At 41.4% G+C, this 23,892-nt stretch overlaps 1 protein-coding gene across 1 annotated transcript in view; it reads left to right on the forward strand.

The window, feature by feature from the left end:
• Positions 1-653: 653 nt before the first annotated feature.
• ACSM6 (acyl-CoA synthetase medium chain family member 6) overlaps positions 654-23,892 on the forward strand; it is a 43,725-nt gene continuing 20,486 nt past the window's right edge. Inside the window, exons 1-5 of the mRNA XM_012931729.2 lie at positions 654-721; positions 874-1,086; positions 3,435-3,645; positions 12,006-12,213; positions 19,884-20,027. Coding sequence (XP_012787183.2) covers positions 895-1,086; positions 3,435-3,645; positions 12,006-12,213; positions 19,884-20,027 — 755 coding nt within the window. The 5' untranslated portion in view covers positions 654-721; positions 874-894. The remainder of the gene's footprint in view (positions 722-873; positions 1,087-3,434; positions 3,646-12,005; positions 12,214-19,883; positions 20,028-23,892) is intronic.

Raw genomic sequence — 23,892 nt, forward strand, 5'->3', positions numbered from 1 at the left:
GCTGCATGCAAGGCAAATGCCCTACCTGCTATACTATGACTCCAACTCCCCTTTAGTATTTTTTGATGATTTTTAAATACATTGTCTATATCTCTTTTCAAATAGCCTTTTTAGATTTTTTTGTTTTCTTTAAGCTTTTTTTAAATTTTAGCTTAAAACTCTATAGACATCACTCCCCTCCTGTAATGATCATTGTGATGTCTCTTTTACCTATCTGAAGGTTACAAGACTTCCAGTGAGAGGCAACTCTTGAAATTTTTTCATGTTTCCATTTATAAAAGATAGCCTAGATTTTTAATGGGTAAAAGACCCAGTGATACTTCTTCTAGCTGATGAGCAATATCCTTCCTTTCTGCGGTGCAAAGTTTTAAGATAAAATCTTATCTAAATCTGACTGGCATATTCTAACACACACCTGGCACCATAGTCTTTCACCTGTTTCTCTTGGCATCGCTTTTAAAAGCAGGATACACCCATTGCTTCATCTTAACTAATTGTATAAAACACCTCCTCCTAAAAGTGAAGAAGGTTTTTTTTTTCAAGTTTTAAGAACCAATGAAAGGAAGCAAGAACTAAGTTTGCCTCAGAATAATAAATATACCTCCTTCCCAGAGGCAGGAGCTACTTAGTAAAGAGTGAGCATGTTTTAGAGGAAACAGAAGACAACTTCTCCACCATACTTCTAACATCCCAAGTCCTGTAGGGACTCTTCTTCAAGTTGGTAAGTTTTTTTTGTTCTCTTGCTTCACCTTCAGTGATTTGACTGTTGCTTGTACTCAAATGGGGGGGGGGAGGTAATGACCCTAATGAATTCGTTCTATCACTGCTACTCTGAATCACCTACTATCCCTGTCTTTTCTCCACCTTGTCCAGGAAATTTCCTGTCCGTACCAAATGAGAGGCCAGTTTCAACTTTTGTCTTGGATTTGGACTTCCAGAGTGGGATATGGAGCCTATTTCAAACAAAACAGAAAATTTGCTACTTGGACTTTCAAGTCTTCTGACCACAGGACCCTAGGCTATACAAGTCCCCAGCACTTCAATTTTGTGAAGGATGTGCTAGACAAGTGGTCCCAACTAGAAAAGGTAAAACTTGTCTGATAATATTGAAATGTTGAGAAAATCAGACTGGTAAAGTGTCTGTTTTATAACCAAAGAGTTTAAATCCCTGTCTATGTTTAGCATTAGAAAGTGAAAATTCATAACAAATTGACTAAGAAAACAAGTTTCACAGCCAGATTGATCTGTGTTCAAATCCTATCTCTGTCACTAAAATCATTTGAGCTTGAACAAATTACTCACCCTATAGACCCTTGATACTCTTTCTTATTTGCAAAAGAAAATGTTAAAGGCACCTGTCTCACAATATTGTTGAGAAGATTGGTTAAGATATATGTAAAGAACATAGCATAGGATTTGACATCTTGCTAGTACTCAAAAAATTTAGTTTTTTGTATGGGGGAAACATGAGCACAAAAATGTATAAATCTGTAACTGTACCCTCACAGTGATTCACTGATAAAAAAAATTTAGTTTTTATCATCACATGTATTATTATAATGTAACTTGTTTCTATTTAACAAAAATTTTCTGAGCACTCCTAACTCATGCAAAATTTTAGAGGCCAAACACAAAAGGTACTTGTTCAGTGCTTTTTTTTTTTTTCAAAATATAGTAAGAGTGCTAAGGAGTTGGAGGCAGGAGACAGAGAACAGAGATCTGCATCCAGATAACGAAATTAGAATGATTCAGTAAATAAGGTCATATTACTGGATACTAAACAATGGGAAGGATTTAAGCAATGAGATATGAAGAAACAAGTTCTAGATTTGAGAATGAGGACATGGCAGCAAGAAATTACAGAAGATACACAGGGATGATTGAGTAAAGGGCTATATAAATAGTAGTCATTTACTAGGAAAAAAGGAGAGGCAGCTGTCAAATTTTGAAAGGCCCAGCAAGTGGAGATACGATTTCAAAATTAATTGAATGCATCACGGGAGGTTTTTAAGTGACATGAACAGAGTTGTTGCATGAATCATGCAAAGTTGGTGGGGAATGAGACTCGGGAATAAAATGATACCTCTGATGATATGTCCTAGGATGACGTTAACGTCCTATGGTAGCTTGCAGAAAAAAATGATGTTACTAGCTGCAAAGCTCTTACCTGGCTCTAGAACCCAACAAAAACGTTGTTGACAAGCAAAGAGAAACTTGATGAAGTGCGGGTCGGGAAGTGTTATGACTTTTGCGTTGTTGCCATTGTTACTTCATGTGAAGTATGTTCTCTTCATTGTTCTCTTCATGTGAAGAGAAGCAGAATGAGAATATTTCAATGTGCTCTTCCTGTTATTATTGCTGTAATAAGGACGTTTAAAATTCTGGGTTCAATTCCTGGCTCTTCCAATAGTGCTCAGAACACAAGGAGTTATCCCTGAGCACAGGGGCAGGAATAAGCCCTGGGCACTGCTGGGTGTGGCCACCCGCCTACTCTTCTCCTCCCAAGCAAGAAAAGAATGGCTCAGGTTTAAAGGGAGAAATAAATGAAGTTAGAAAAGAGGAATGAAGGGAAAGATGGTAGAAAAGAAAGCAAGAGACAGAAGGAGAAAGAGGAAGAGAGGAAAGAGAGCATATAGGAGGACGGAAGGGATAGGAAAAAGGAGAAATTAATCCTCCTTCCCTCTTTCATGAAGAGAAGGATGAAGGAAAACTGCCCCTTCACATAGAGAGGAAAATTCATCCAGAATGGAGATGCTTTAGAAGCCCCAGCATCTTCCTCCCGTCACTAAACTATATTGGAAAAGACATAGATTCTTTCTCTAAAATTGCTCCAGTGAGGGGCTGGAGCAATAGTATAGCGGTTAGGGTGTTTGCCTTGCACGCGGCCAACCAGGTTCGATTCCCAGCATCCCATATGGTCCCCTGAGCACCTCCAGGGGTAATTCCTGAGTGCAGAGCCAGGAGTGACCCTGTGCATTGCCGGGTGCGACCCAAAAAGCAATAAATAAATAAATAAATAAAATTGCTCCAGTGAAAATTAAATTGCAAGGTATGTTTGGATGTAGGAATGGCAATTAAGTGGGGTAAAAGGGAGCACTCTCTCTTTACAATTAGGACAGTACCCTGAGAAGTTCTTTTGTTTTCACCAGGGTCTATGTAACCTTTCAAATGTTTTCTTTTTCGAGAGAGAGATTGTCTGTAGCATGAGGCTTCACATTACCTGAAACCCATTGTTACTGTCGGGCCAGTTTTTTAAACATTAAAATATTTGCAGCTAATTGAGGATGTTCTGTTACGGTGCCCCAAGCCTACTGGTCTTTCTTCATAGTCCAGCCATTCAAGGGTGACAGACCCTCACTCTAACAGATGGGAACCTCCAGTAACCAGTGTTCATGCTGACTAATAATGCATATTTTGAATGTCACCCTGCCTAGGATGGACTCAGAGAGCCTTCCCCTGCACTCTGGAAATTCGATATCAGAGAAGAAGAGGATAAATGGAGTTTTGAGAGAATGACTCGTTTCTCCCAGAAGACAGCTAGCATCCTCTCGGATATCTGTGCCCTCAGCTCTGGGGACAGATTGATGCTAATCCTTCCCCCCACACCAGAAACCTACTGGATTGGACTCGCCTGTATGCGGTTGGGTGAGGCTTGGGAGAAGGGCACCTGGGGTGGAGGCTGCTGCGGGATTCCAGTCCCACTTGCTCCCGGAGTGTTAAAGAAGCGTCCACCCGGGGCCTTCACTCATCACAAAGGCTCTAAATAGGCCTTTGTTTAATTCCCAGCTCCTCCACTTACTACTGTGGACACATAAAGCCTCTCTGAGCCTCAGTTTCCTTGTCTATAAAACATACACAGGAGTGCTCGTTTTATGTAGACTGATTTTTCAAAGATTGAATGAACTGCATACGGTGCTAATCTTTTGGGCTACGTAAAATCTTCACTGTCATTGTCAGCCCGTTGCTCATCAATTTGTTCGAGCGGGCACCAATAACATCTCCATTGTGAGACTTGTTAATTTTTTTTTTTTTGGCATATCGAATATGCCACGGGGAGCTTGCTAGGTCCTTTTTTTTTCTTTTTGGGTCACACTCAGTGATGCACAGGGGTTATTCCTGACTCATACACTCAGGAATTACTGCTGGCGGTGCTCGGGGGACCATATGGGATGCTGGGAATCGAACCCGGGTCGGCTGCATGCAAGGCAAACGCCCTACTCGCTGTGCTATTGCTCCAGCCCCGAGCTTGCTAGGCTCTTAAAGATGCAAAATTCCATGAGCTACTCGCCTTCTTCGGATTTCAGCTTCTCTATTTGAGAACTCCAAAGGGTCTTCTACATCCAGTCTTGGGGTCCTTGAATGAGCCCAAATCTGCTCCTGGATAAGGTTGGGATAGAGCTATTCCTGATGGCATCCAGCCAGGCCCTGAGACTCACTCCACCGACACAGAACCCACAAGAGTGAAATGTCTCTATCCTGAGCCCCTTCACATGGGGAGACATGGAAGGGAACAGTAAGGAGCCCAAGCCTTGTCAGTCCTCCGCAGGACAGTTTATTCAGTACCTGAATGTCTTCCCTCAGAACACAGGCATGCCTGTTGTTTGCCATTTGGAAGGCTCCTGTGAAAATTAAAGCATCACTCGCATAGGTCAAACTTCAAACTTACATCATTATGATTAGGTACTAAGGTCTAGTGTATAACCTTTGCCTGCTAACACTGCTGTTCATTAAGAGAACCCTCCAACGTGATTCAAAAAGCAGGTGTCCTTGATAATTCCAGGTGCAAGGGGCACAAAGAGGAGAGGAAGGGAATGAGCTCTCCCTCAGGTCTACCCAAGCTCCCAGAGTTTTCATGATTCCCAATAGACTATTAACCTGAGACAAATGATCCATGCCTGAGAGAGAACACTCAAGCCTGGCCACTAGATACCCAATACGAATGCACTGGGTGATTTCCACAGTTATGCCCATGTCCAGCATAGAGCTCACAGGTCACTGTCACTGTCATCCCGTTGCTCATCGATTTGCTCGAGCGGGCACCAGTAATGTCTCTCATTGTGAGACTTACTGTTACTGTTTTTGGCATATCCAATACGCCACGGGTAGCTTGCCAGGCTCTGCCGTGCGGGCGCGATACTCTCAGTAGCTTGCCAGGCTCTCCGAGAGGGGCAGAGGAATCGAACAGGGGTCGGCCGTGTGAAAAGCGAACGCCTTACCACTGTGCTATCACTCCAACCCAGAACTCACAGGTACCAGTTAAAAGTATGTGTATGTGGAGGGATGGGGGCAAAAATAAGGTGTTTGCATTTATGATAATTAAGGTAATTTATTGATGGGGCATGGATACACAAGAGCAAGCTAAGTGTCCAGAGAGATCCAATTATGTATTTTGATTCTGGAATATCATTTCACACTCAGAATGAGAGTGTGGGTTACTTTGTACATTATCAGAATATAATTGTTTGGAAACCTTAACATACATAGTTCTGTCCCAAATAGCAAATAAAGGAAATTTCAAACGGGCCATTAACACTTAGAAATATTTTCCAAAGACACAAAACTATTGAAAGGTAATACAAATAGATATGTAATCTTAGAGAAGGATTTTACATTTATGACCAATACCCAGACAATGAGGAAAATGAATGTTTTTACATTTCATAAACTTGATGCAATTCTGTTCGTCGAAGTGATCACCGAGTTGTATAAGGAGAATCTTATCTTACGGCTGATGTGGGGAAAAGTGACAGATCAGGATTTATACCACTGTCTCCATTTCTGTGAGGTTTTATTATGTGATTACTCCTGATGAGCCATTTTGGCAGCACTCAGAAAGCACAGAATCATTGTTCTAATAAATCATGAATGTTCTGCCAACTATTATGAAACACTTGATGACAAAACTCAATTGGTTTTGAAATTCATTTTGTCTCACAAGAAATTTCAACATTATATATGAACAAAAGAAAATGAAGAGCTTTTGTTCTTTATGTATAGCTTCAACTACTGTGGATTTTTGTATTTTTCTTAAAACACCACAAGTTATAGTAGAGGACCAATGCCCAAATAGGGAAACACATGTAGTCCATATGATTAGTGACTGATTCCCTCAAAAGCAAAGAAAATTAATTAACACAATTTGACATGGCCCTCAAATGCTCTATGGAGAGGAAGGCATTTGAACCATTTTATAGCAAACTGCAATGTTGTTATATGATCTGGGTTACAGTTTCCTAAAAATGTCCAACGCTAAGGGTTTCCTTGATCTCATGAGATAATTATCAGGCATCCTTAATAAGTAACTTCTACTTTGTCCCTCCACTTTCATATATGATTCAATGAACTCCTGTTGCTGTTCCAGATCTAGTTCCCTGTAACTTTTTAATTTTGAAACTGAATTTTCATATCATATAATCCACCACTTAGAGTGTGCAATTCAATGGCTTTCAATATAGCCACAAAGTTGTGCAATTCTCACCTCCATCTAATACTGAAAGATTTTTATCCTCCTGAGAGGAATCCCTATGATTGTTAGCTGCGTACTCCCCACTCCAGCTCCTGGCATCAACTAATTCACTTATTTAAAAACAATTTATTGAATCACTCTGAGATAGACCCTTACAAAACTGTTCATGATTAGGTTTTAGGCATACGGTGTTCTAACAGCCATCCCTCTGCCACCGTACATTTCCGAGTACTGGTGTCCCCAGTTTCCCTCCCATCACCTGAATTCCGCCCCCTTCCCTGCCCCATTCTCTCTCTCTCTCTCTCTCTCTCTCTCTCTCTCTCTCTCTCTCTCTCTCTCTCTCTCTCTCTCTCTCTCTCTCCCCCCTCACCTCTTTTGGGCATTGTATTGTGCTTTGCAATATAGATACTGAAAGGTAATCATGTTTGTTCCTTTACCTACTTTTAGCACTTAGTTCTTTCCACTGTGATCATTTCCAACTCATTTCCAACTATTATTATCATACTGTTCTCTTCTCCATCTTAACTACCCTCTGCCCCAGACACACTTGTGGTAAATTCCAACCATTCACCAGTCCGTTAGCCCCTGTGTGCCCTGGCTTTGGATATTCGTCTTCTACTATATATTTTTATATATCACAGATGAATGTAGTCATTCAATATCTGCTCCTTTTCTTCTGACTCATTTCTTTTTTTTAAATTTATTTATTTTTAATTAGAGAATCACCGTGAGGGTACAGTTACAGATTTATACACTTTTGTGCTTATACTTCCCTCATACAAAGTTCGAGAACCCATCCCTTCACCAGTGCCCATTCTCCACCACCCGTAAACCCAGCGTCCCTCCCACCCTCCCCAATCCCATCTCCCCCCCACCCCACCCTGCCACTGTGGCAGGGCATTCCCTTCTGTTCTCTCTATTTAGCTTCTACGGCCCGCAATAAAGGTGTTGAGTGGCCACTGTGCTAAGTCTCTAGCCCTCATTCAGCCCGCAACACCCTTCCCCCGCATGGCCTTCGACTACATTATAGTTGGTGATCGCTTCTCTGAGTTGCCCTTTCCCCAGAACGTGAGGCAAGCCTCGAAGCCATGGAGTCAACCTCCTGGTACTTATTTCTACAGTTCTTGGGTGTTAGTCTCCCACTCTGTTATTCTATATACCATAGATGAGTGCAATCTTTCTATATCTGTCTCTCTCTTTCTGACTCATTTCACTCAGCATGAAACTTTTCATGCCCATCCACTTAACTACAAAATTCTTGACCTCCTTTTTTCTAACAGCTGCATAGTATTCCATTGTATAGATGTACCAAAGTTTCCTCAACCAGTCATCCGTTCTGGGGCATTCGGGTTTTTTTCCAGATTCTGGCTATTGTAAACAGTGCTGCGATGAACATACATGTGCAGATGTCGTTTCGATTATACTTTTTTGCCTCTCTGGAATATATTCCCAGCAGTGGTATTGCTGGGTCAAATGGGAGTTCAATATCTAATTTTTTGAGAATCGTCCAAATTGTTTTCCAGAAGGGCTGAACCAGTCGGCATTCCCACCAGCAGTGAAGAAGGGTCCCTTTCTCCCCACATCCTCTCCAACAGCGGTTGCTTTTGTTCTTTTGGATGTGTGCTAGTCTCTGTGGTGTGAGGTGGTATCTCATGGTTGTTTTGATCTGCATCTCTCTGATGATTAGTGATGTAGAGCACTTTTTCATGTGCCTTTTGGCCATTCGTATTTCTTCCTTGGTAAAGTTTCTGTTCATTTCTTCGCCCCATTTTTTGATGGGGTTGGATGTTTTCTTCTTGTAAAGTTCAACCAGTGCTTTATATACCATTGATATCAACCCCTTATCTGATGGGTATTGTGTAAATATCCTTTCCCATTCTGTGAATAGTCTTTGGATTCTGGTCACTGTATCTCTTGCGGTGCAGAAGCTTTTTAGTTTAATGTAGTCCCATTTGTTTATCTCTGTTTTTACTAGATTGCTTAGTTCCGTGTCACCTTTGAAGATACCTTTATCTTCAATATCGTGGAGGGTTTTGCGGACCTTGTCTTCAATGTACCTTATGGTTTGTGGTCTAATGTTGAGGTCTTTAATCCATTTTGATCTGACTTTTGTGCATGGTGTCAGGTCAAGGTCTAAACCCATTTTTTTGCATGTGGTTGTCCAGTTGTGCCAGCACCATTTGTTAAAGAGGCTTTCCTTGCTCCATTTCACATCTCTTGCTCCCTTATCAAAGATTAGATGATCATACATTTGGGGTTGTGTGTAGGGATATTCCACCCTGTTCCATTGGTCTATAGCTCTGCCTTTGTTCTAGTACCATGCTGTTTTAATTGTTACTGCTTTGTAGTAAAGTTTGAGGTTGGGGAGGGTGATGCCTCCCATTGTCTTTTTCCCAAGAATTGTTTTAGCTATCCTTGGATGTTTGTTATTCCATATGAATTTTAGGATTGCTTGATCCATTTCTTTGAAGAATGTCATGGGTATCCTTATAGGGATCGCGTTGAATCTGTATAATGCTTTAGGGAGTATTGCCATTTTGACAACATTGATTCTCCCTATCCATGAGCATCCTTTCATGATGAAACCCTTGCCAAAATGGGGTTTGGAGGAACTTTCCTCAAGATAGTCAAAGCCATCTATCACAAGCCTACGGCAAGCATTATCCTCAACGGGGAAAAACTAAGGGCCTTTCTTCTGACTCATTTCACTTAGCATTTTACTTTCCATGTCCATCCATTTATAGGCAACAATGTACTATTTATTGAAGTAAATTGTTTCTTCAATTGTTTCTTCGATGAAAGATTGTTTGCTTTTTATTGAAGCAGTATTGCTTTATGACTTAAATTAAAGCACATATCATTAAAATAACATAAAACAATGATGTAAATTATGTATACTATATTAGAATACTATATAGTATATTATTTTTATACTATATACATAATTGACATCTACACTAAGTACTATTTATACTATATAAATATTCCTACATACCCTATTGAGTTAACAACTAAAAGTCTAATTTTATCCTTTATCAGACTATTGACCCTTTTTACCTGATTTACGCTTATGCTCACCTTTTCTTCTGGTATCTGCTAATTGTTGTTACAGTATTAAATTTTTAAAAATTTAGTTTAGCCCTTTTTTGGTTTCTTATCTATATACAACATATGATTGATTTTATCTTTTTCCACCTGAATTTTATCACTAAGCATAAAACCTGGTAAGATTTTATGCTTAGTGATAAGCATAAAATCTGGTAAGATTCACACATATCACAAACGACAATATTTCTTTTTTTCATAGCTGAGGATTATTTCATTGTGTATACATATATCTTTTTTGTATACATTTTTATATGATTATCTGTCAATGGGCATTTGAAATATTTTCAATGGGTACTCAAGTTGTTATCGCCAATTACAAATAATACTGTAATGTTTTGTGCATGTGCATATGTGTGTGTGTGTGTGTGTGTGTGTGGTGTTTTCTGTACTTTTATATTTGGAGAGTAAATACTTAAAAATGGGTTGTTTTATTGTATAAAATTATTTACATTTGTTACTTTAAATTATTCTAAATGTGGTTTTACATAGTTGTTGTACTAACTTTTATTTGTAGAATAGTGCATTAGAGTTCCCTTTTCTCCACATCCTCTTCAATACTCATAATTTTCTTATCTTTGGGGTAATAATTATTCTCACTAGTGTGAGGTGAAATCTCATTGTGGTTTTGATTTCCCTAATAATAAATGGCAATGATAATGCACTCTAGCAATTTTTATGTGTCCTTCAGAGAAATGTCTATTCACATTCTCTGCCTCTTTTATAATCAAGTTTTGTTGTTGTTGATTTTTGTGAATTACTTATATTATGGGATATTAGTCCCTTGGGTGATGTGCAAAAATCTTTCCCCATTTAGCTTGATGTATATTTACCTTGATGAAATTGTCTTTCGTTGTACAGATTTTCAGTCTGATATAATTCCATTTGTTTATTTTTCTTTTATTTCCCTTACTGTTAGGCTCAAATACTAAAGAAATCTCTATGGAAAAATCTATAATACTACTACATCAAGTAGTATTTTGTTTATGTTTCTTCTATGTAATTTATACTTTCAGGTCTTAAAACCAAGTATTTAACCCATTTTAGTTTTTTGATATATGGTACTAGTAGTCTGGTTTCTTTTCCTCTTTTTCCTTTTTTGTCCTGTTCTTTCTCTTTTCTTTTTTTTTCCCTTTTGCATATGCTACCTAATATACTTTATTGAAGAGACTTTCCCTGTTTCCTTTTATGCATTTGGCTCCTTTGTTGTAAAATGAGCTTACCACTCCCTATGGATTCACTTCTGGGCTCTGATTATATTCCATCAGTCTGTATGTCTTTCTTTGTTTAACTACCATCTTGTTTTAATTATTATCAATTTATAGTACAGTTTAAAACTAGAAGTGCATAATACTTCAACTTTGTTCATTCTAGATTGTTTGTACTAAAAGGGGTCTGTGTATTTCCAAATGAATTTTATGATTTGGCTTGTTTAGTTAGTTTAACCACTTAGCTGAGAATTCATGAGCACAATATTTTTGAGATTCACCTATATGAATGCTCCATTCTTCCTATGGATAAGCAAGATCCCAATGAAGATAGATAAAATGTATTTAAACCTATATAAGGATATATAAGTACATGTACCATTTTGTGTATTCATCAGTTCATGGGTTTTATAGATCAGTTCCACTTTGATAGGTATTATACCCAGTGAACGATGGTTATTTTGTGCTGCTTATGCTATTTCAATATGACAAGCAGAAGACAAAGGCAGAAAGAGAAGGGTATTCACTGGTAAACCAGATACTTTTCTAAAATTAATAGGTCTATTAGAGAGTATGTAAGTATTATTGCAAGACATGCAATGTTAAGGTCAGTTGTTCTGAAATGTTCTAATTCTGCAGGCTTAGAGTCAAGGTAAGCGTCTGCTTTAAAAAAAATAATAAAGTCAAAGAACAGCCTGGAGCAAATAAGCACAACCAGTAGGTGCCACTTTCACAAAATCTCAGTAATTGTTAAAGATGTTATCAAAGAGTTTCAATATTGAGCTATGTTTCAAAAGGTTCACAGTCAGACACTTAAAACATGTAAGTGAAGGACTGTGGAAGGGGAAAAAGAGTAACAGCAAAGCTCGATCTTCTGCCCTCTCTGTTCTTTCCAAAGACCACTGGTTAATGACCCAGGCGGAGGGATGACAACCCAGAGAGAATTTTTTTAGCAAATTTATCAGTACCAAAAAAAAAATTATCAGTACCCACAGGGTAGTTGAGGAACTATTCTCTGTCTAAGAGAGATCAGGGCCAGGGATGTGACTCATGGTACAGAGCATGACTGCATCCAGAAATGAGATCCTGGATCCCTGGCATCACGTGGTCCCTAAGCTCCCTGGAAGAGAGAGCACTGAGTTGGGAGTAACCCTTGAGCAGTGCTGGGTATGGTCGAAAAACAAATATATGTATATAAATAAAAGCTTCTTTTATGACTTTTTCAGGAATCACCTTCATACCCTGTAGTCTCCAGCTGACAGCAGAGGACCTTCGCTCTCGATTGCTCATGTCTAAGGCCCAGTGCATTGTGGTTAACGAGGCCGTGGCTCCACTTGTGGATTCTGTCATGTCTGGCTGCCCTTCGTTAAAGACCAAGATCCTTGTATCGGATAAGAGCTATTACGGGTGGCTGGATTTCAAGGAGTTGATTCGGTGAGTGGGGATTTGAAACAACATTTTTTTTTATTTTCAAGTTTGATATGGAAGGCTGGGATAATATATTTAAAATATTGGTGCAAATTGGTTGTGTGAGAACAGAGAGAAAAACTTGACAGCACTATCTCATCCCAACACAAGAGAACACCCAACACAAGAATTTCTTGTGTGCCCAATGGGTCTCATGGTCCATCAAGGAAAATAGGTGAGACTGAAAAAAATAATGGCATTCATTTAGGGATCTTAGGTTTTTAAATGAGACAACACATGGGGCTGGAGCGATAGCACAATGGGTAGGGCGTTTGCCTTGCATGCGGCCAACCCGGGTCCAATTCCCAGCATCCCATATGGTCCCCTAGCACCGCCAGGGGTAATTCCTGAGTGCAGAGCCAGGATGACCCCTGTGCATCGCTGGGTGTGACCTAAAAAGCAAAAGAAAAAAGAGAAAAAAAAAGGAACAACACAGGTATTAGTGTAAATTATGCATTTGTTTAAGGTTTTTTTTTTTTAAGGTCCTAAGGAGGCTAGATTGCAAACGCTGTTAACTAGAAATTATGATTGGTTATTAATTATATTCCTTGGAGTTCAATGGCTTTTAGTGAAAATGGCCAAGGCCACTATGACAGAAGAGGCACAGAACATAGCCACAAGAGAGTGCTACTTCAGTCCAGATAAAGTGAGTAGTAGAGGACATCAGGACTGGTCCTGTGAGAGCCTGTCCAGCAATGACAGGACTTTAAAGACACCAAAGTTATGCCGACCTTAATGAGGTCATGTGTGAGTAGGGGGCACCTGAGACCTTCTTGATCTCTGCAGAGTGGAAGCTGGTCCCAAACATCCAATCTCTTTAAGAACTGTAGGACTTTTTGTTTGTTCGTTTTGTTTTGTTTGGGGGCCACATTGGCAGTGCTCAGAGGTCACTCCTGACTCTGCACTCAGCAATCGCTCCTGGCTGTGCTCGAGGAGGTGGTGGTGATGGTGGGCTGGAGGGGGGACTTCTGGGTCCCAAGAATCGAACCAGGTTGGTCACGTGCAAGGCAAGTGCCCTATCCTCTGTACCAAACCGGAGCAAGGCGATGCTCATCACGGGAAAAGGAAGTCAGTTCCCATTTCTGTACAGGTCTTTGGTTCCCTGTCTATATTCCAAGAAAATTTTTCAAGAGGAAACAAGAAAGAAGGGGGAAAAATCCAAGAGATAACTCCTTGGATTTTAATTCCTCCAGAGAGGAGACATAGCCTAAAATTGTTTTTTGAGAAAGATTTGTAGATGGGTTTGGAGTGGATTAATTCGGCCTTCTCAGACCTTTGTTCCTGCAGAATTGCCTCCTGTAGGGTCCAGATTTCAGGTTTGCCTTTTCAGTTGTGTCTTGGTTTTATAAAGTTATGCCCAAGCCCCAAAGATACCCCTGCATGCTGTTGACCTCAGTGACTATGGAGAAAATATAAAGAAAAGAACTCTTTACTAAATTACAAGAATTATTTTGCAGCAGTTAATAGTTTTGCTGCTTTAAAAAATATAGTTAAGGGCTGGAGCGATAGTACAACAGGTAGTACAGTGGCATTTGCCTTGCACACCGGCGACGCGGGTTCATTCCCCAGCATCCCAGATGGTCCCCCAAACACCACCAGGAATAATTCCTGAGTGCAGAGCCAGGAGTAACCCCTGAGCACCACTAGTTATTACCAAAAAGCAAAACAAAATAAAATAGTTAAAAATTCAACAAAATGCAATCTTAGGCATAAAATGGAGGCCATTCTGTTTGACTGAGCAGCCCTTTTCATTATGGTTTAAAGGATTTCAGGAAATATCTTTCTAAACATGTAACCTTGGAGTCCCAATTCCCATTGCTGCTTGAGGGGGAAAAGGCAAGGTGGGGAGTTTGGGGGTTTTGGTTTTTGGTTCGTTATTTTAGTGTTGGGGACACACCCAGCTGTGCTCAAGGCTTACTCCTAGTTCCGTGTTCAGGGGTCACGTCTGGCGGGGCCCAGGGGACCGTATGGTGCTGGAGATGGAACACTGGTCATCCATGTGCACGGGAAGCTCCCTATCCACTGTACTATCTTCACAGCCCCTCAGATGCAAATTTTATAGAAAAAGAGAACAAAGAAACACATCCTTAGGAAGGGTGGGTTGCAGACTTGTACGTGCCAGAGTGCTAAAAAAAATAGTAATAATAATCACTGTATCACTGTCATCCTGTTGCCCATCAATTTGCTTGAGCGGGCACCAGTAACGTCCCCATTGTGAGACCCGTTGTTACTGTTTTTGGCATATCAAATACTCCACGGGGAGCATGCCAGGCTCTGCCATTGATCTGAAAAACCAGGATATGAAAAAGTGATGCAAGCAAGCAAAAAAAAAAACCAACAAAACTGAATGAAACATTATAATATTAACAGCCATTTGTCAGCATGTCACAATACGTTTCTTCCCCATTTTCTGCCACAAAACAGACTGTGCAGTCTGAAGAAGAAAACAGCTTTGAAAGCCAGCCAGGGCCAGAGAGATAGTACAGTGGGCAGCGAGCTGGCCTCGTGCACATCTGACCCACGTTTGACTCCTGCACCACCTAAGGCCCCCATGTCTCATTAAGAGTGATCCCTGAGCACAGAAGTGGGAGTAAGCCCTGAGCACCACGAGGTATGGTCCCAAGACCAAAAACCTCAAAAAAAAACTTTCAGAGGTACATTTGAATATACCAGTCTATTCAGAAGTACACTCTAAAGATTGCAGTTAGGGCAGGGTTGACAAGATAGTACCCTAGGTAAGGCCTTTACCCTGTACGGAGAACCCAGGTTGATTCCCAGCTCTGCATATGGTCCTCCAAGCCCAACCAGAAGTGATCACTGAGCACCACCAGGTGTGGTCCCCAAACTAAGCATCACCAGGTGTGGCCCCCAAACTAAGCCCCACCCCCAAACAATCACAACATTTATTCTCAGGCTTATTCTTTGGCATTAATAATGCCAGTTTGGAGAGGACTGCACACGTTTCTCCCTGGAAATACTCCCTACGGGGGCCCAGAGACAGACAGCTCAGTGGTGGAGAGGCTGCCCTGCAAGTGTGAGGCCGTGAGTTGAAGCTCCCCACAGCAAAAAGTGTGACCCGGACACAACAGGGGATCCTCAGAGCCACAGCCCAGCATGCACGTTCCAGGGCATGACAGCCTCTTTTGCAGCCCCTGGTAAGTTCTGCAGCCAAAGGGAGCAGGCGCCCAGCTAAAGGCTGCAGCCGAGACGATGGACATGCACACCGCCGAGAGTACGCAGTCCCTTTCTGCAACCATCCATCACTCAGAGGAAAACTGCAGGAAGGGAATGACGTGAACATAAACAGATCTGGGAGATAGCTCAGGGGGCAGGAACACATAAAATCTCATTAGATAAATCAAAGGTTTCTGAATAAGTGTTAGACCTGCAATTATCTTAGGCTTTTGAGGAAAGAGTAAAGTAGAAAGAACTGTCACCGCCCAGAAGATCTTGTTGGTTTAAAACACTTATGTCGGCACCGTGACTTACAAAGTTGTTCATAATACAATGTTCCAACTTCAACCCCACCATCAGTGTCAATGTCCCTCCATCACTTCCCAGTTCCCTCCCTCCCCCAGCCCGCCTCCACATTGTTAAGTTTGATTATTGTCATTTGGGGTCACATGTTTTCAGGACTGGAGTGATAGCACAGCAGGTAGGGCGTTTGCTTGCACGAGGCCGGCCTGGGTTCGATTCCTTCGTCCCTCTCGGAGAGCCTGGCAAGCTACCGAGAGTATCCTGCCTGCAAGGCAGAGCCTGGCAAGCTACCCATGGAGTAATCGTTATGCCAGAAACAGTAACAACTAGTCTCACAATGGAGACATTACTGGTGCCCGCTTGAGCAAATCAATGAACAATGGGACGACAGTGCTACAGTTTTCAGTGTTGTTGCCTCTGTAGTTTAGACACAAACATATAGCAAAACTCAACCCGCTGATGTGCACCAATGTGCAATTTTGAATTTAGTTCTAATTGCTCTTGGATCAATTTCAAATATATATATATATATATTAAAAAATACATTCCTTGCCAAAGAAGGCAACTCAAAGTTAACGAGATGAAACCATATTGACACTCATGGTAGCAAGATCTTTGATAATTACGAGTGATATATGAAAAATATATTGCATAAGATATTTCACAAACAAAATATGGTAATAACAATAGGACGACCTGCTATGAACCCTCTAGCATTGAGGAAAGAACATTAAGCTGAAGTTTAAGTGCCAAGGAGTGCCTTTGGAAGGTCTGGAAGGATTGTGTTCCTGACAAAGGGAGCAGAAAATCTGAACCTATTTGAGGAGCTGAAAGGCTGTCAGTGAACCATAAAAGTGTTGAGTAAGAAGTGGGGGTGGAGAGGAAGGTTAAGTACAAAGTAGGGGGACTGGAGCGATAGCACAGCTTGCCTTGTACGTGGCCAACCTGGGTTCGATTCCCAGCATCCTGTATCATCCCCCAAGCACCGCCAGGAGTAATTCCTGAGTGCAGAGACAGCAGTAACCCCTGAGCATCGCTGGATATGACCCAGAAAGGAAAAAAAAATAAAGTAGAGGTGAGAGTTCTGAGGGCCATGTAGGTCACCTGGGAAACAGTGAAGGAAAGGACTGGATGTGGCTTATCTTTTAGAAATACTCTTTGGGTGCTGGAGAGATAGTATAGCCGGTAGGGCATTTGCCCTGCAAGCGGCCGACCTGGGTTCGATTCCCAGCATCCCACAAATTCCTCAAGCACCGCCAGGAGTAGTTCCTGAATGCAGAGCCAGGAGTAACCCCTGCGCATACTCTTTGATTTCCCAACAAGCAATAGGACACTAGTGAGGTCTGAAAACAGTAGCACTAAACTTAATGGGTACCAAAATATTTAGTGGCAGACAAATAATATTTAATTTGATAAATGATTTTTTCATTGGCATCAGTGCTGATTCAAGGCTCCCACAAGTTACCCACTACAAGAAAAACTAAAGCAGGTCAAGAGATGTGGTTTATCACCATGAATTTTCTATCAACTTTGACTTAGGATGTCAGCATATTCCACTTGCTCCGCTAATGTGCATAAGAACTGCACCCCAAAGGGTCAACCTTCCGCAATCTGGAAAGTGTTGAAAGCAGTAATTCCTAATAATGTTTGTTTTGGTTAAATTTTGTACAAAGCAAAACCAATATATATATGTATATATATAATACATGCAAATTATGAGATGATTTTAAATAACTTTAAGTTTTAAGATATAAATATGTATATCTATCTTTAAATATTCATCTGCACATACTGTACCATATACCAAAACTTTAAGCAATGATAAGAGTCTAAATTTTATAAATAGACTTGGGACCAGAGAGATTGTTCAATGGGCTTTGTAGGATGGAGGCCCAAGTTTGATCTCCTAAACCACATGGTATTTCTGAGCACTGTCAAGGGCGAAACCCTCACACCACCAGATGTGGTCCCCAAACAAAAAGAATGAACAAATAAATATTTTGTTGTTGATGATGCTTTCGACTAATTCTCCTGGGGTACTATTGGCTCTGTTCTCAGAGACTTGCAGTGCCGGGAATCAAATTCAGGCCTCCTGCATGAAAATCTCAAGCTCAACCCACTGAGCTAACTTTCTAGCCTCTGTCACTGTCACTGTCATCCCTTTGCTCATCAGTTTGCTCAAGCGGGCACCAATAATGTCTCCATTGTGAGACTTCTTGTTACTGCTTTTGGCTTATCGAATATGCCACAGGTAGCTTACCAGGCTCCACTGTGCGGGCAGGATACTCTTGGTATCTTGCCAGGCTCTGCCGTGAAGGCAGAATACTTTCGGTAGCTTGCCGGGCTCTCCGAGAGGGATGGAGGAATCGAACCCCGGTCAGCCGCATGCAATTGAACCCAGGTCAGCTTACCCACTGTGCTATCGCTCCAGCCCTTATAGCCTCTATTCCAGCAATATTTTAATCAAATAATTCATATATTTTAAATATTAAAATGAATCAAGTTGGACATCTACAACCCTCAAACTCATTGCCTTTTGTTTTTCTTTGTTTGTTTATTTGTTTTGCTCTTTGGGTGACACACAATGATGCTCAGGGGCTACTCCTGGCTCATGCACTCAGGAATTACTCCTGGTGTTGCTCAGGGGACCATATGGGACACTGGGAATCGAACCTGGGTCAGCCGCATGCAAAGCAAACGCCCTACTCACTGTGCTCTCACTCCAGCCCCTCATTGCCTATTTTTAACAAACATTTTATTGGCGCAAAGACGGGATTAGGATGACCAAGGCAGGCTAGTGCTGTCTGTGCTATGTTGTGTGCTTACATTTATTTCAAATCTTGGCATTTTATTTATAATGAATTCTTGCATAGATTTTTACTTTTTTGAGGGGGGGTGGGAGGGGGAATGTCATATCCAGCAGTCCTCAAGGTTCCTCCCAGTTCTGCCCTCAGAGGCTGCTCTTGTTGCTCTTGGCAATTGCCAGGGAACCATGTAGGGCCGGACACTACAGACCTCCATCATGGAAAAACCTGTACTCAACCTGCTAACCTATCTCTCCAGTCTCAATTAATTTTTTAAAAATGACATCAGGGCCGGGGGGTAGTTTAAAGGACCGGAGAATAGGCTTTTGCAGGTGGTAGGTTGGAGTGATAGCACAGCGGTATGGCGTTTGCCTTTCACTCGGCCGACCCGAGTTCAATTCCTCCGCCCCTCTCGGAGAGTCTGGCAAGCTACCGAGAGTATTGCGCCTGCATAGAGGAACCTGGCAAGCTACCCATGGTGTATTCGATATGCCAAAAACAGTAACAGTAAGTCTCACAATGAGAGACGTTACTGGCGCCCGCTCAAACAAATCGATGAGCAACGGGATGACAGTGACAGTGACAGCATTCCCACCTCACCCCCAGTGCACACACAAGAACCACTGAGCTCAAATAGCATTTCATCCAGTTTTGAACCATCTGGCCTCATTGTCCACATGTCATTGGGACCCCAGAGCATTACTTAGGAGGAACAATTTTGTTTAATTAAAAAAATTTTTTTTTGCTTTTTGGGTCACACCAGCGATTGCACAGGGGTTATTCCTGGTTCATGCACTCAGGAATTACTTCTGGCAGTGCTCAGGGGATCATATGGGATGCTGGGAATCAAACCCCGGTTGACCGTGTGCAAGGTAAATGCCTACCCTCTGTGCTATTACTCCAGCACCAACCCTTAATTAAATTTTTTAAATAGACTTTTACTACTAGCTTTTTGGTAGCTCATTCAATATCAGCCTCATGCAGACCCTTAAGTAGTGAAGAGTGATAGACAAATGAAAAGTTTTGTATATGTCATTAGAGTCATCAGATGTGGCAAAGGAAGAACGCTACTGGGGTTCAATCCTCAGCATCCCAAATGGTCCCCCAAGAACTTCCAGGAGTAATTCCTGAGTGCAGAGCCAGGAGTAACCCCTGAGCATCGCCAGATGTGCCCCCTGCCCTGCCCCAGATACAAATACAAATTTTTTCAACAGAATAATGGACAACTGCTTCTCTATGAAATCATGTCTCAGGATACCATGACATAAATAGTCTTTTACAAAAGCCCAGACTACCAAACCAGGGCCCTAGACTCTGTGTTAGAGAATTCACTGTTAAATCTTTTCTGACTTACAGAGATGCACCTCTGAAGAAGACCTGTGTGGGGACCAAGAGCCAAGATCCAATGGCCATCTTCTTCACCAAAAGGACAAAAGGAGCTCCCCAGATGGTTACACATTCCCAGTATGGTTTAGGAATGAGATTTAGTCAGGCGTCGAGGTACAGTGTTCATCTCTCTATACGTGTCTACAAGTTCTATTCTTAGACGGTGAGAACAGAACCTCATGGGACTGAAGCTAAGACAGAGGTTTCTTACTCAAACAGAAGGAGGAACTGTCCACAGTTGGCCAGACAATACAACAACAGTACAATAGCTCTTGACTCACAAAGCAGCCCCAAGTACATCCCTCGCATTGTTAGGAGAGGCCCTGAGCAGAAACAGGCTGAGCCCCTAAACACTGCTGGGTAGGGCCCCAAAACCTGAAGAAAGGGAAGGAAGGAGGAGAGGAGGGGAGGGGAGGAGAGGGGAGGGGAAGGAAGGGGAGAGAAGGAAAGGGGAAGAAAGGAAAAAAAATAGAAGAAAAGAAAAGGAAAGAGAAAAGTTAATATTGAGTAAAAATAATTGGGACTAAAAGCAGAATGGGAGAGAATACTGGAAAGGATCAAAAGCAAAACACTCTAAGTAAAAAATCTGAGAGTCGGAGGGGAAGGAAAGAGGAATGGATTCCGAGAGCTGCGCTCAGAACCGTTACCCAAAGGCATAGCCCCTCCTCTATGTTCCCTCCATGTTGCCTCCTCTACTACACATGCTGCCTCCTCTCTGTGCTGCCAGCACCATAATGAATATTTTGGCCACATTGTGTAATGTTAAACAAAGAGGCAGAGTCACAATTTATGGGGGTCCAGGTCAGCATCTAAGATGAAGATACATGTAATAATATTTTTTAAAGCTCTAAAAGAATACTATACCAACTCTTGGCAAATCCAATAGACTATCTTCCCTCCATTGTTGAAGTTCTTTCGTTGAATATCCACTGAAGTAATTGGTTTGCATTTGCTTTTACTTGCTTTATTTGGGGTTCAGTGCTCTGAATCTTAAATCTTTTTTTTGTTGTTGTTGTTGCTTTTTGGGTCACACCCGGCATTGCACAGGAGTTACTCCTGGCTCATGCACTCAGGAATTACTCCTGGTGGTGCTCAGGGGACCACCCTATGGGATGCTTGGAATAGAACCCGTGTCAGATGCGTGCAAGGCAAATGCCCTATCTGCTATGCTATCACTCCAGCCCCTTAAATTAATTTTAAGACAAATGTTTTTTTTTTTAACTCTACACTCCGATTCCCTTAGCAAACTTGCCTCAGGATCCTTAAAGAAATAGATATATATGTGTTGCTCACCTTCAATATTAAGTTTCTGACATTTATGAACTAACTATAATGGCCAGTGGCTATCAGATAGAGAGTTAGAATTGGGAAGTTAAAATATTCACTTATTCAATCTATTAATTATTAAATGTTTCTAGTGGATAACTTCCAAAAACTCGTTTAAAGCCTTGGTAGTTGAATAGCAACATAATTCCAACTGAAGCATATAATTGCATTAAAGAAATCCTAGGGGGCTGGAGCGATAGCACAGCGGGTAGGGCGTTTGCCTTGCACATGGCCGACCCGGGTTCTAATCCCAGCATCCCATATGGTCTCCTGAGCACCGCCAGGGGTAATTCCTGAGTGAAGAGCCAGGAGTAACCCCTGTGCATCGCCGGGTGTGACCCAAAAACCAAAAAAAAAAAAAAAAGAAATCCTATTTATCTCATGGCCATTCCCCAAGAGTTCCCAAGGGGCTGGAGAGGTAGCACAGTGGGTAGGGCCTTGCTGTACATGCAGCTGACTCATGTTCAATCCCTAGAATCCCATTTTATCCCCCAAGCATCGCCAGGACTAACTCCTAATTCCTAAGTGTAGAGCCAGGAGTATGCCCTGAGCATTGGCAAGTGTGTGATCCAAAAACAATCCCCAAAAAGTCACCCAGATCTATAAAGAAAGGAGGTTTTGCAATTATTTGGTAATATCTATTATTATAATACACGCCCAAAACCTAGCCTTCGACTCCACCTCTTTTCATTGCAACCACCAAATGGGCATGATGAAAATACTGAGATGAAAGGGAACTTGAGACATCGGAAGATGGAAATTGGGTCAGAACTTGAGACACCTGGAAGACAGAAATTTGGTCATAAGCCTTCAGGCAGATATTTAACAGATCTGCATTCTGATTCAAATATACAAAAAGATATTAGGAATAAGGAAAACTAAACAAATAGGAACATGCAAAACTTATCTTGCCTTAGACAGGTCAGAGCGTGAAAATTTGAGAAAAAAAGTTTCTATCATTGCATTTCCACTTCTGTGTTTATTAGAGATTTCTAGACATCCAGTAACTACTTTGATAGCTGCCAAGACAGGACAGGTTCAAAGAGAGGTCAAGTATAAGCATTCTAAAAGTTCATAGGCTAGACAAGTTCATAGAGAACTGTAATCTTTGGCAGAAGAGCTAGTGTTTCTATAGGGGAGAAAAATGTTCAGAAAGACAAAAAGGAAAAGCAATTATTTACAGAAGGAAGGGGACATGTGAAGGATTAGAGATGGATTTTTGTATATAAAATTTGATCTTTGTGGAGATAGAAATTGAAAGAGCACTCAAAGCAAATGAAACAGGGCAAACCAGGGCAAACCATGGAAAACACATAGCAAGAGGAAAGAAGCTGTGTAGCGATCCATTTGATTGATACATGTAGCACTGTAGTCCTGTCCTCCCGTTGTTCATCGCTGGAGCGGGCACCAGGAACGTCTCCATTGTGAGACTTGTTACTGTTTTTGGCATATCTAATACACCACAGGTAACTTGCCAGGCTCTGCCGTGCGGGTGGGATACTCTCTGTAGCTTGCAGGGCTCTTCGAGAGGGATGGAGGAATCGAACCCAGGTCGGCCGCGTGTGAGGCAAACGCTCTACCCACTGCGCTATTGCTCCAGTCCTGATTGATGTATATGATATGAAAAGAGGAGAAATAAGCAATAGGAGTGAAGTCAAATGGCTTTGAATACCAAGATGTAATAAGGCCTTTCTCTTGACAACAATAGGCAGTCACTTAAGAATTATTTTTATCTTCTTGCTTTTGGGGCCACACCCGGTGGTGCTCAGGACTTACTCCTGGCTCTGAGCTCAGGGATCACTTCTGGTGGCTTGGAGGACCGTTTAGGCCATACCAGGGATCAAACCCAGGTCAGTTGTGTGCAAGGCAATACTATCACTCTGGCACTGAAGGATTTTTTTAAAGCAAGACTGTATGATCATCAAAGCAATGTTGGAAAGTCTGATTAGATCAGGAAAGTGTAGCAGTCTAACCTGTAGCATCCAGAGTACTGCACACTCCTTAGTTTTCCTGCTCTACCATCTCAATCTACCCATGGTGTATTCGATATGCCCAAAACAGTAACAATAGGTCTCATTCCCCTGACCCTGAAAGAGCCTCCAATCATTGGGAAAGACATTAAGAAGAGGCTGCTAAAATCTCAGGGCTGAGTGTAATAGAGACGTTACTGGTGCCTGCTCGAGTAAATCCACGAACAACGGGATGACAGTGATACAGTGATACCATCTCAATCTGAATAATACTCTGGCATCACCAGTTTACTCTGAGCAAGCTCTGACTCCAAAAATAATTTGTTTCTAACAGAGTAGCTAAGAAAGGTGTTAATATTGAGTGGTAACTCTGGCATTAAGCATATAAACATTCAAACCCCAAGCTTGTCAATGACTAGATATGACTTTTAGGCAAGTCATTTTGCTTCATGATACTTTAGTATCCTCATATGAAAATGGGATAATGCTTGCTTTGTGGACCTTAAGATGCAAATATTTTTACACTTCATTCTCAAATCAAAAATTCCCTACTTATGACCATCAAAATGGCCAAGTTTCATTGATAGAGCTTTGCAATTTCTTGATGTCAGAATGAAAATGTGACTAATAATTGATGTACCTTAAATTAAATATAACAATATCTGCCTGGTGGATTGTAAGAC

The sequence above is a fragment of the Sorex araneus genome, chromosome 4 (genome assembly GCF_027595985.1).
Source record: "Sorex araneus isolate mSorAra2 chromosome 4, mSorAra2.pri, whole genome shotgun sequence".
Classification (NCBI taxonomy): Eukaryota; Metazoa; Chordata; class Mammalia; order Eulipotyphla; family Soricidae; genus Sorex; species Sorex araneus.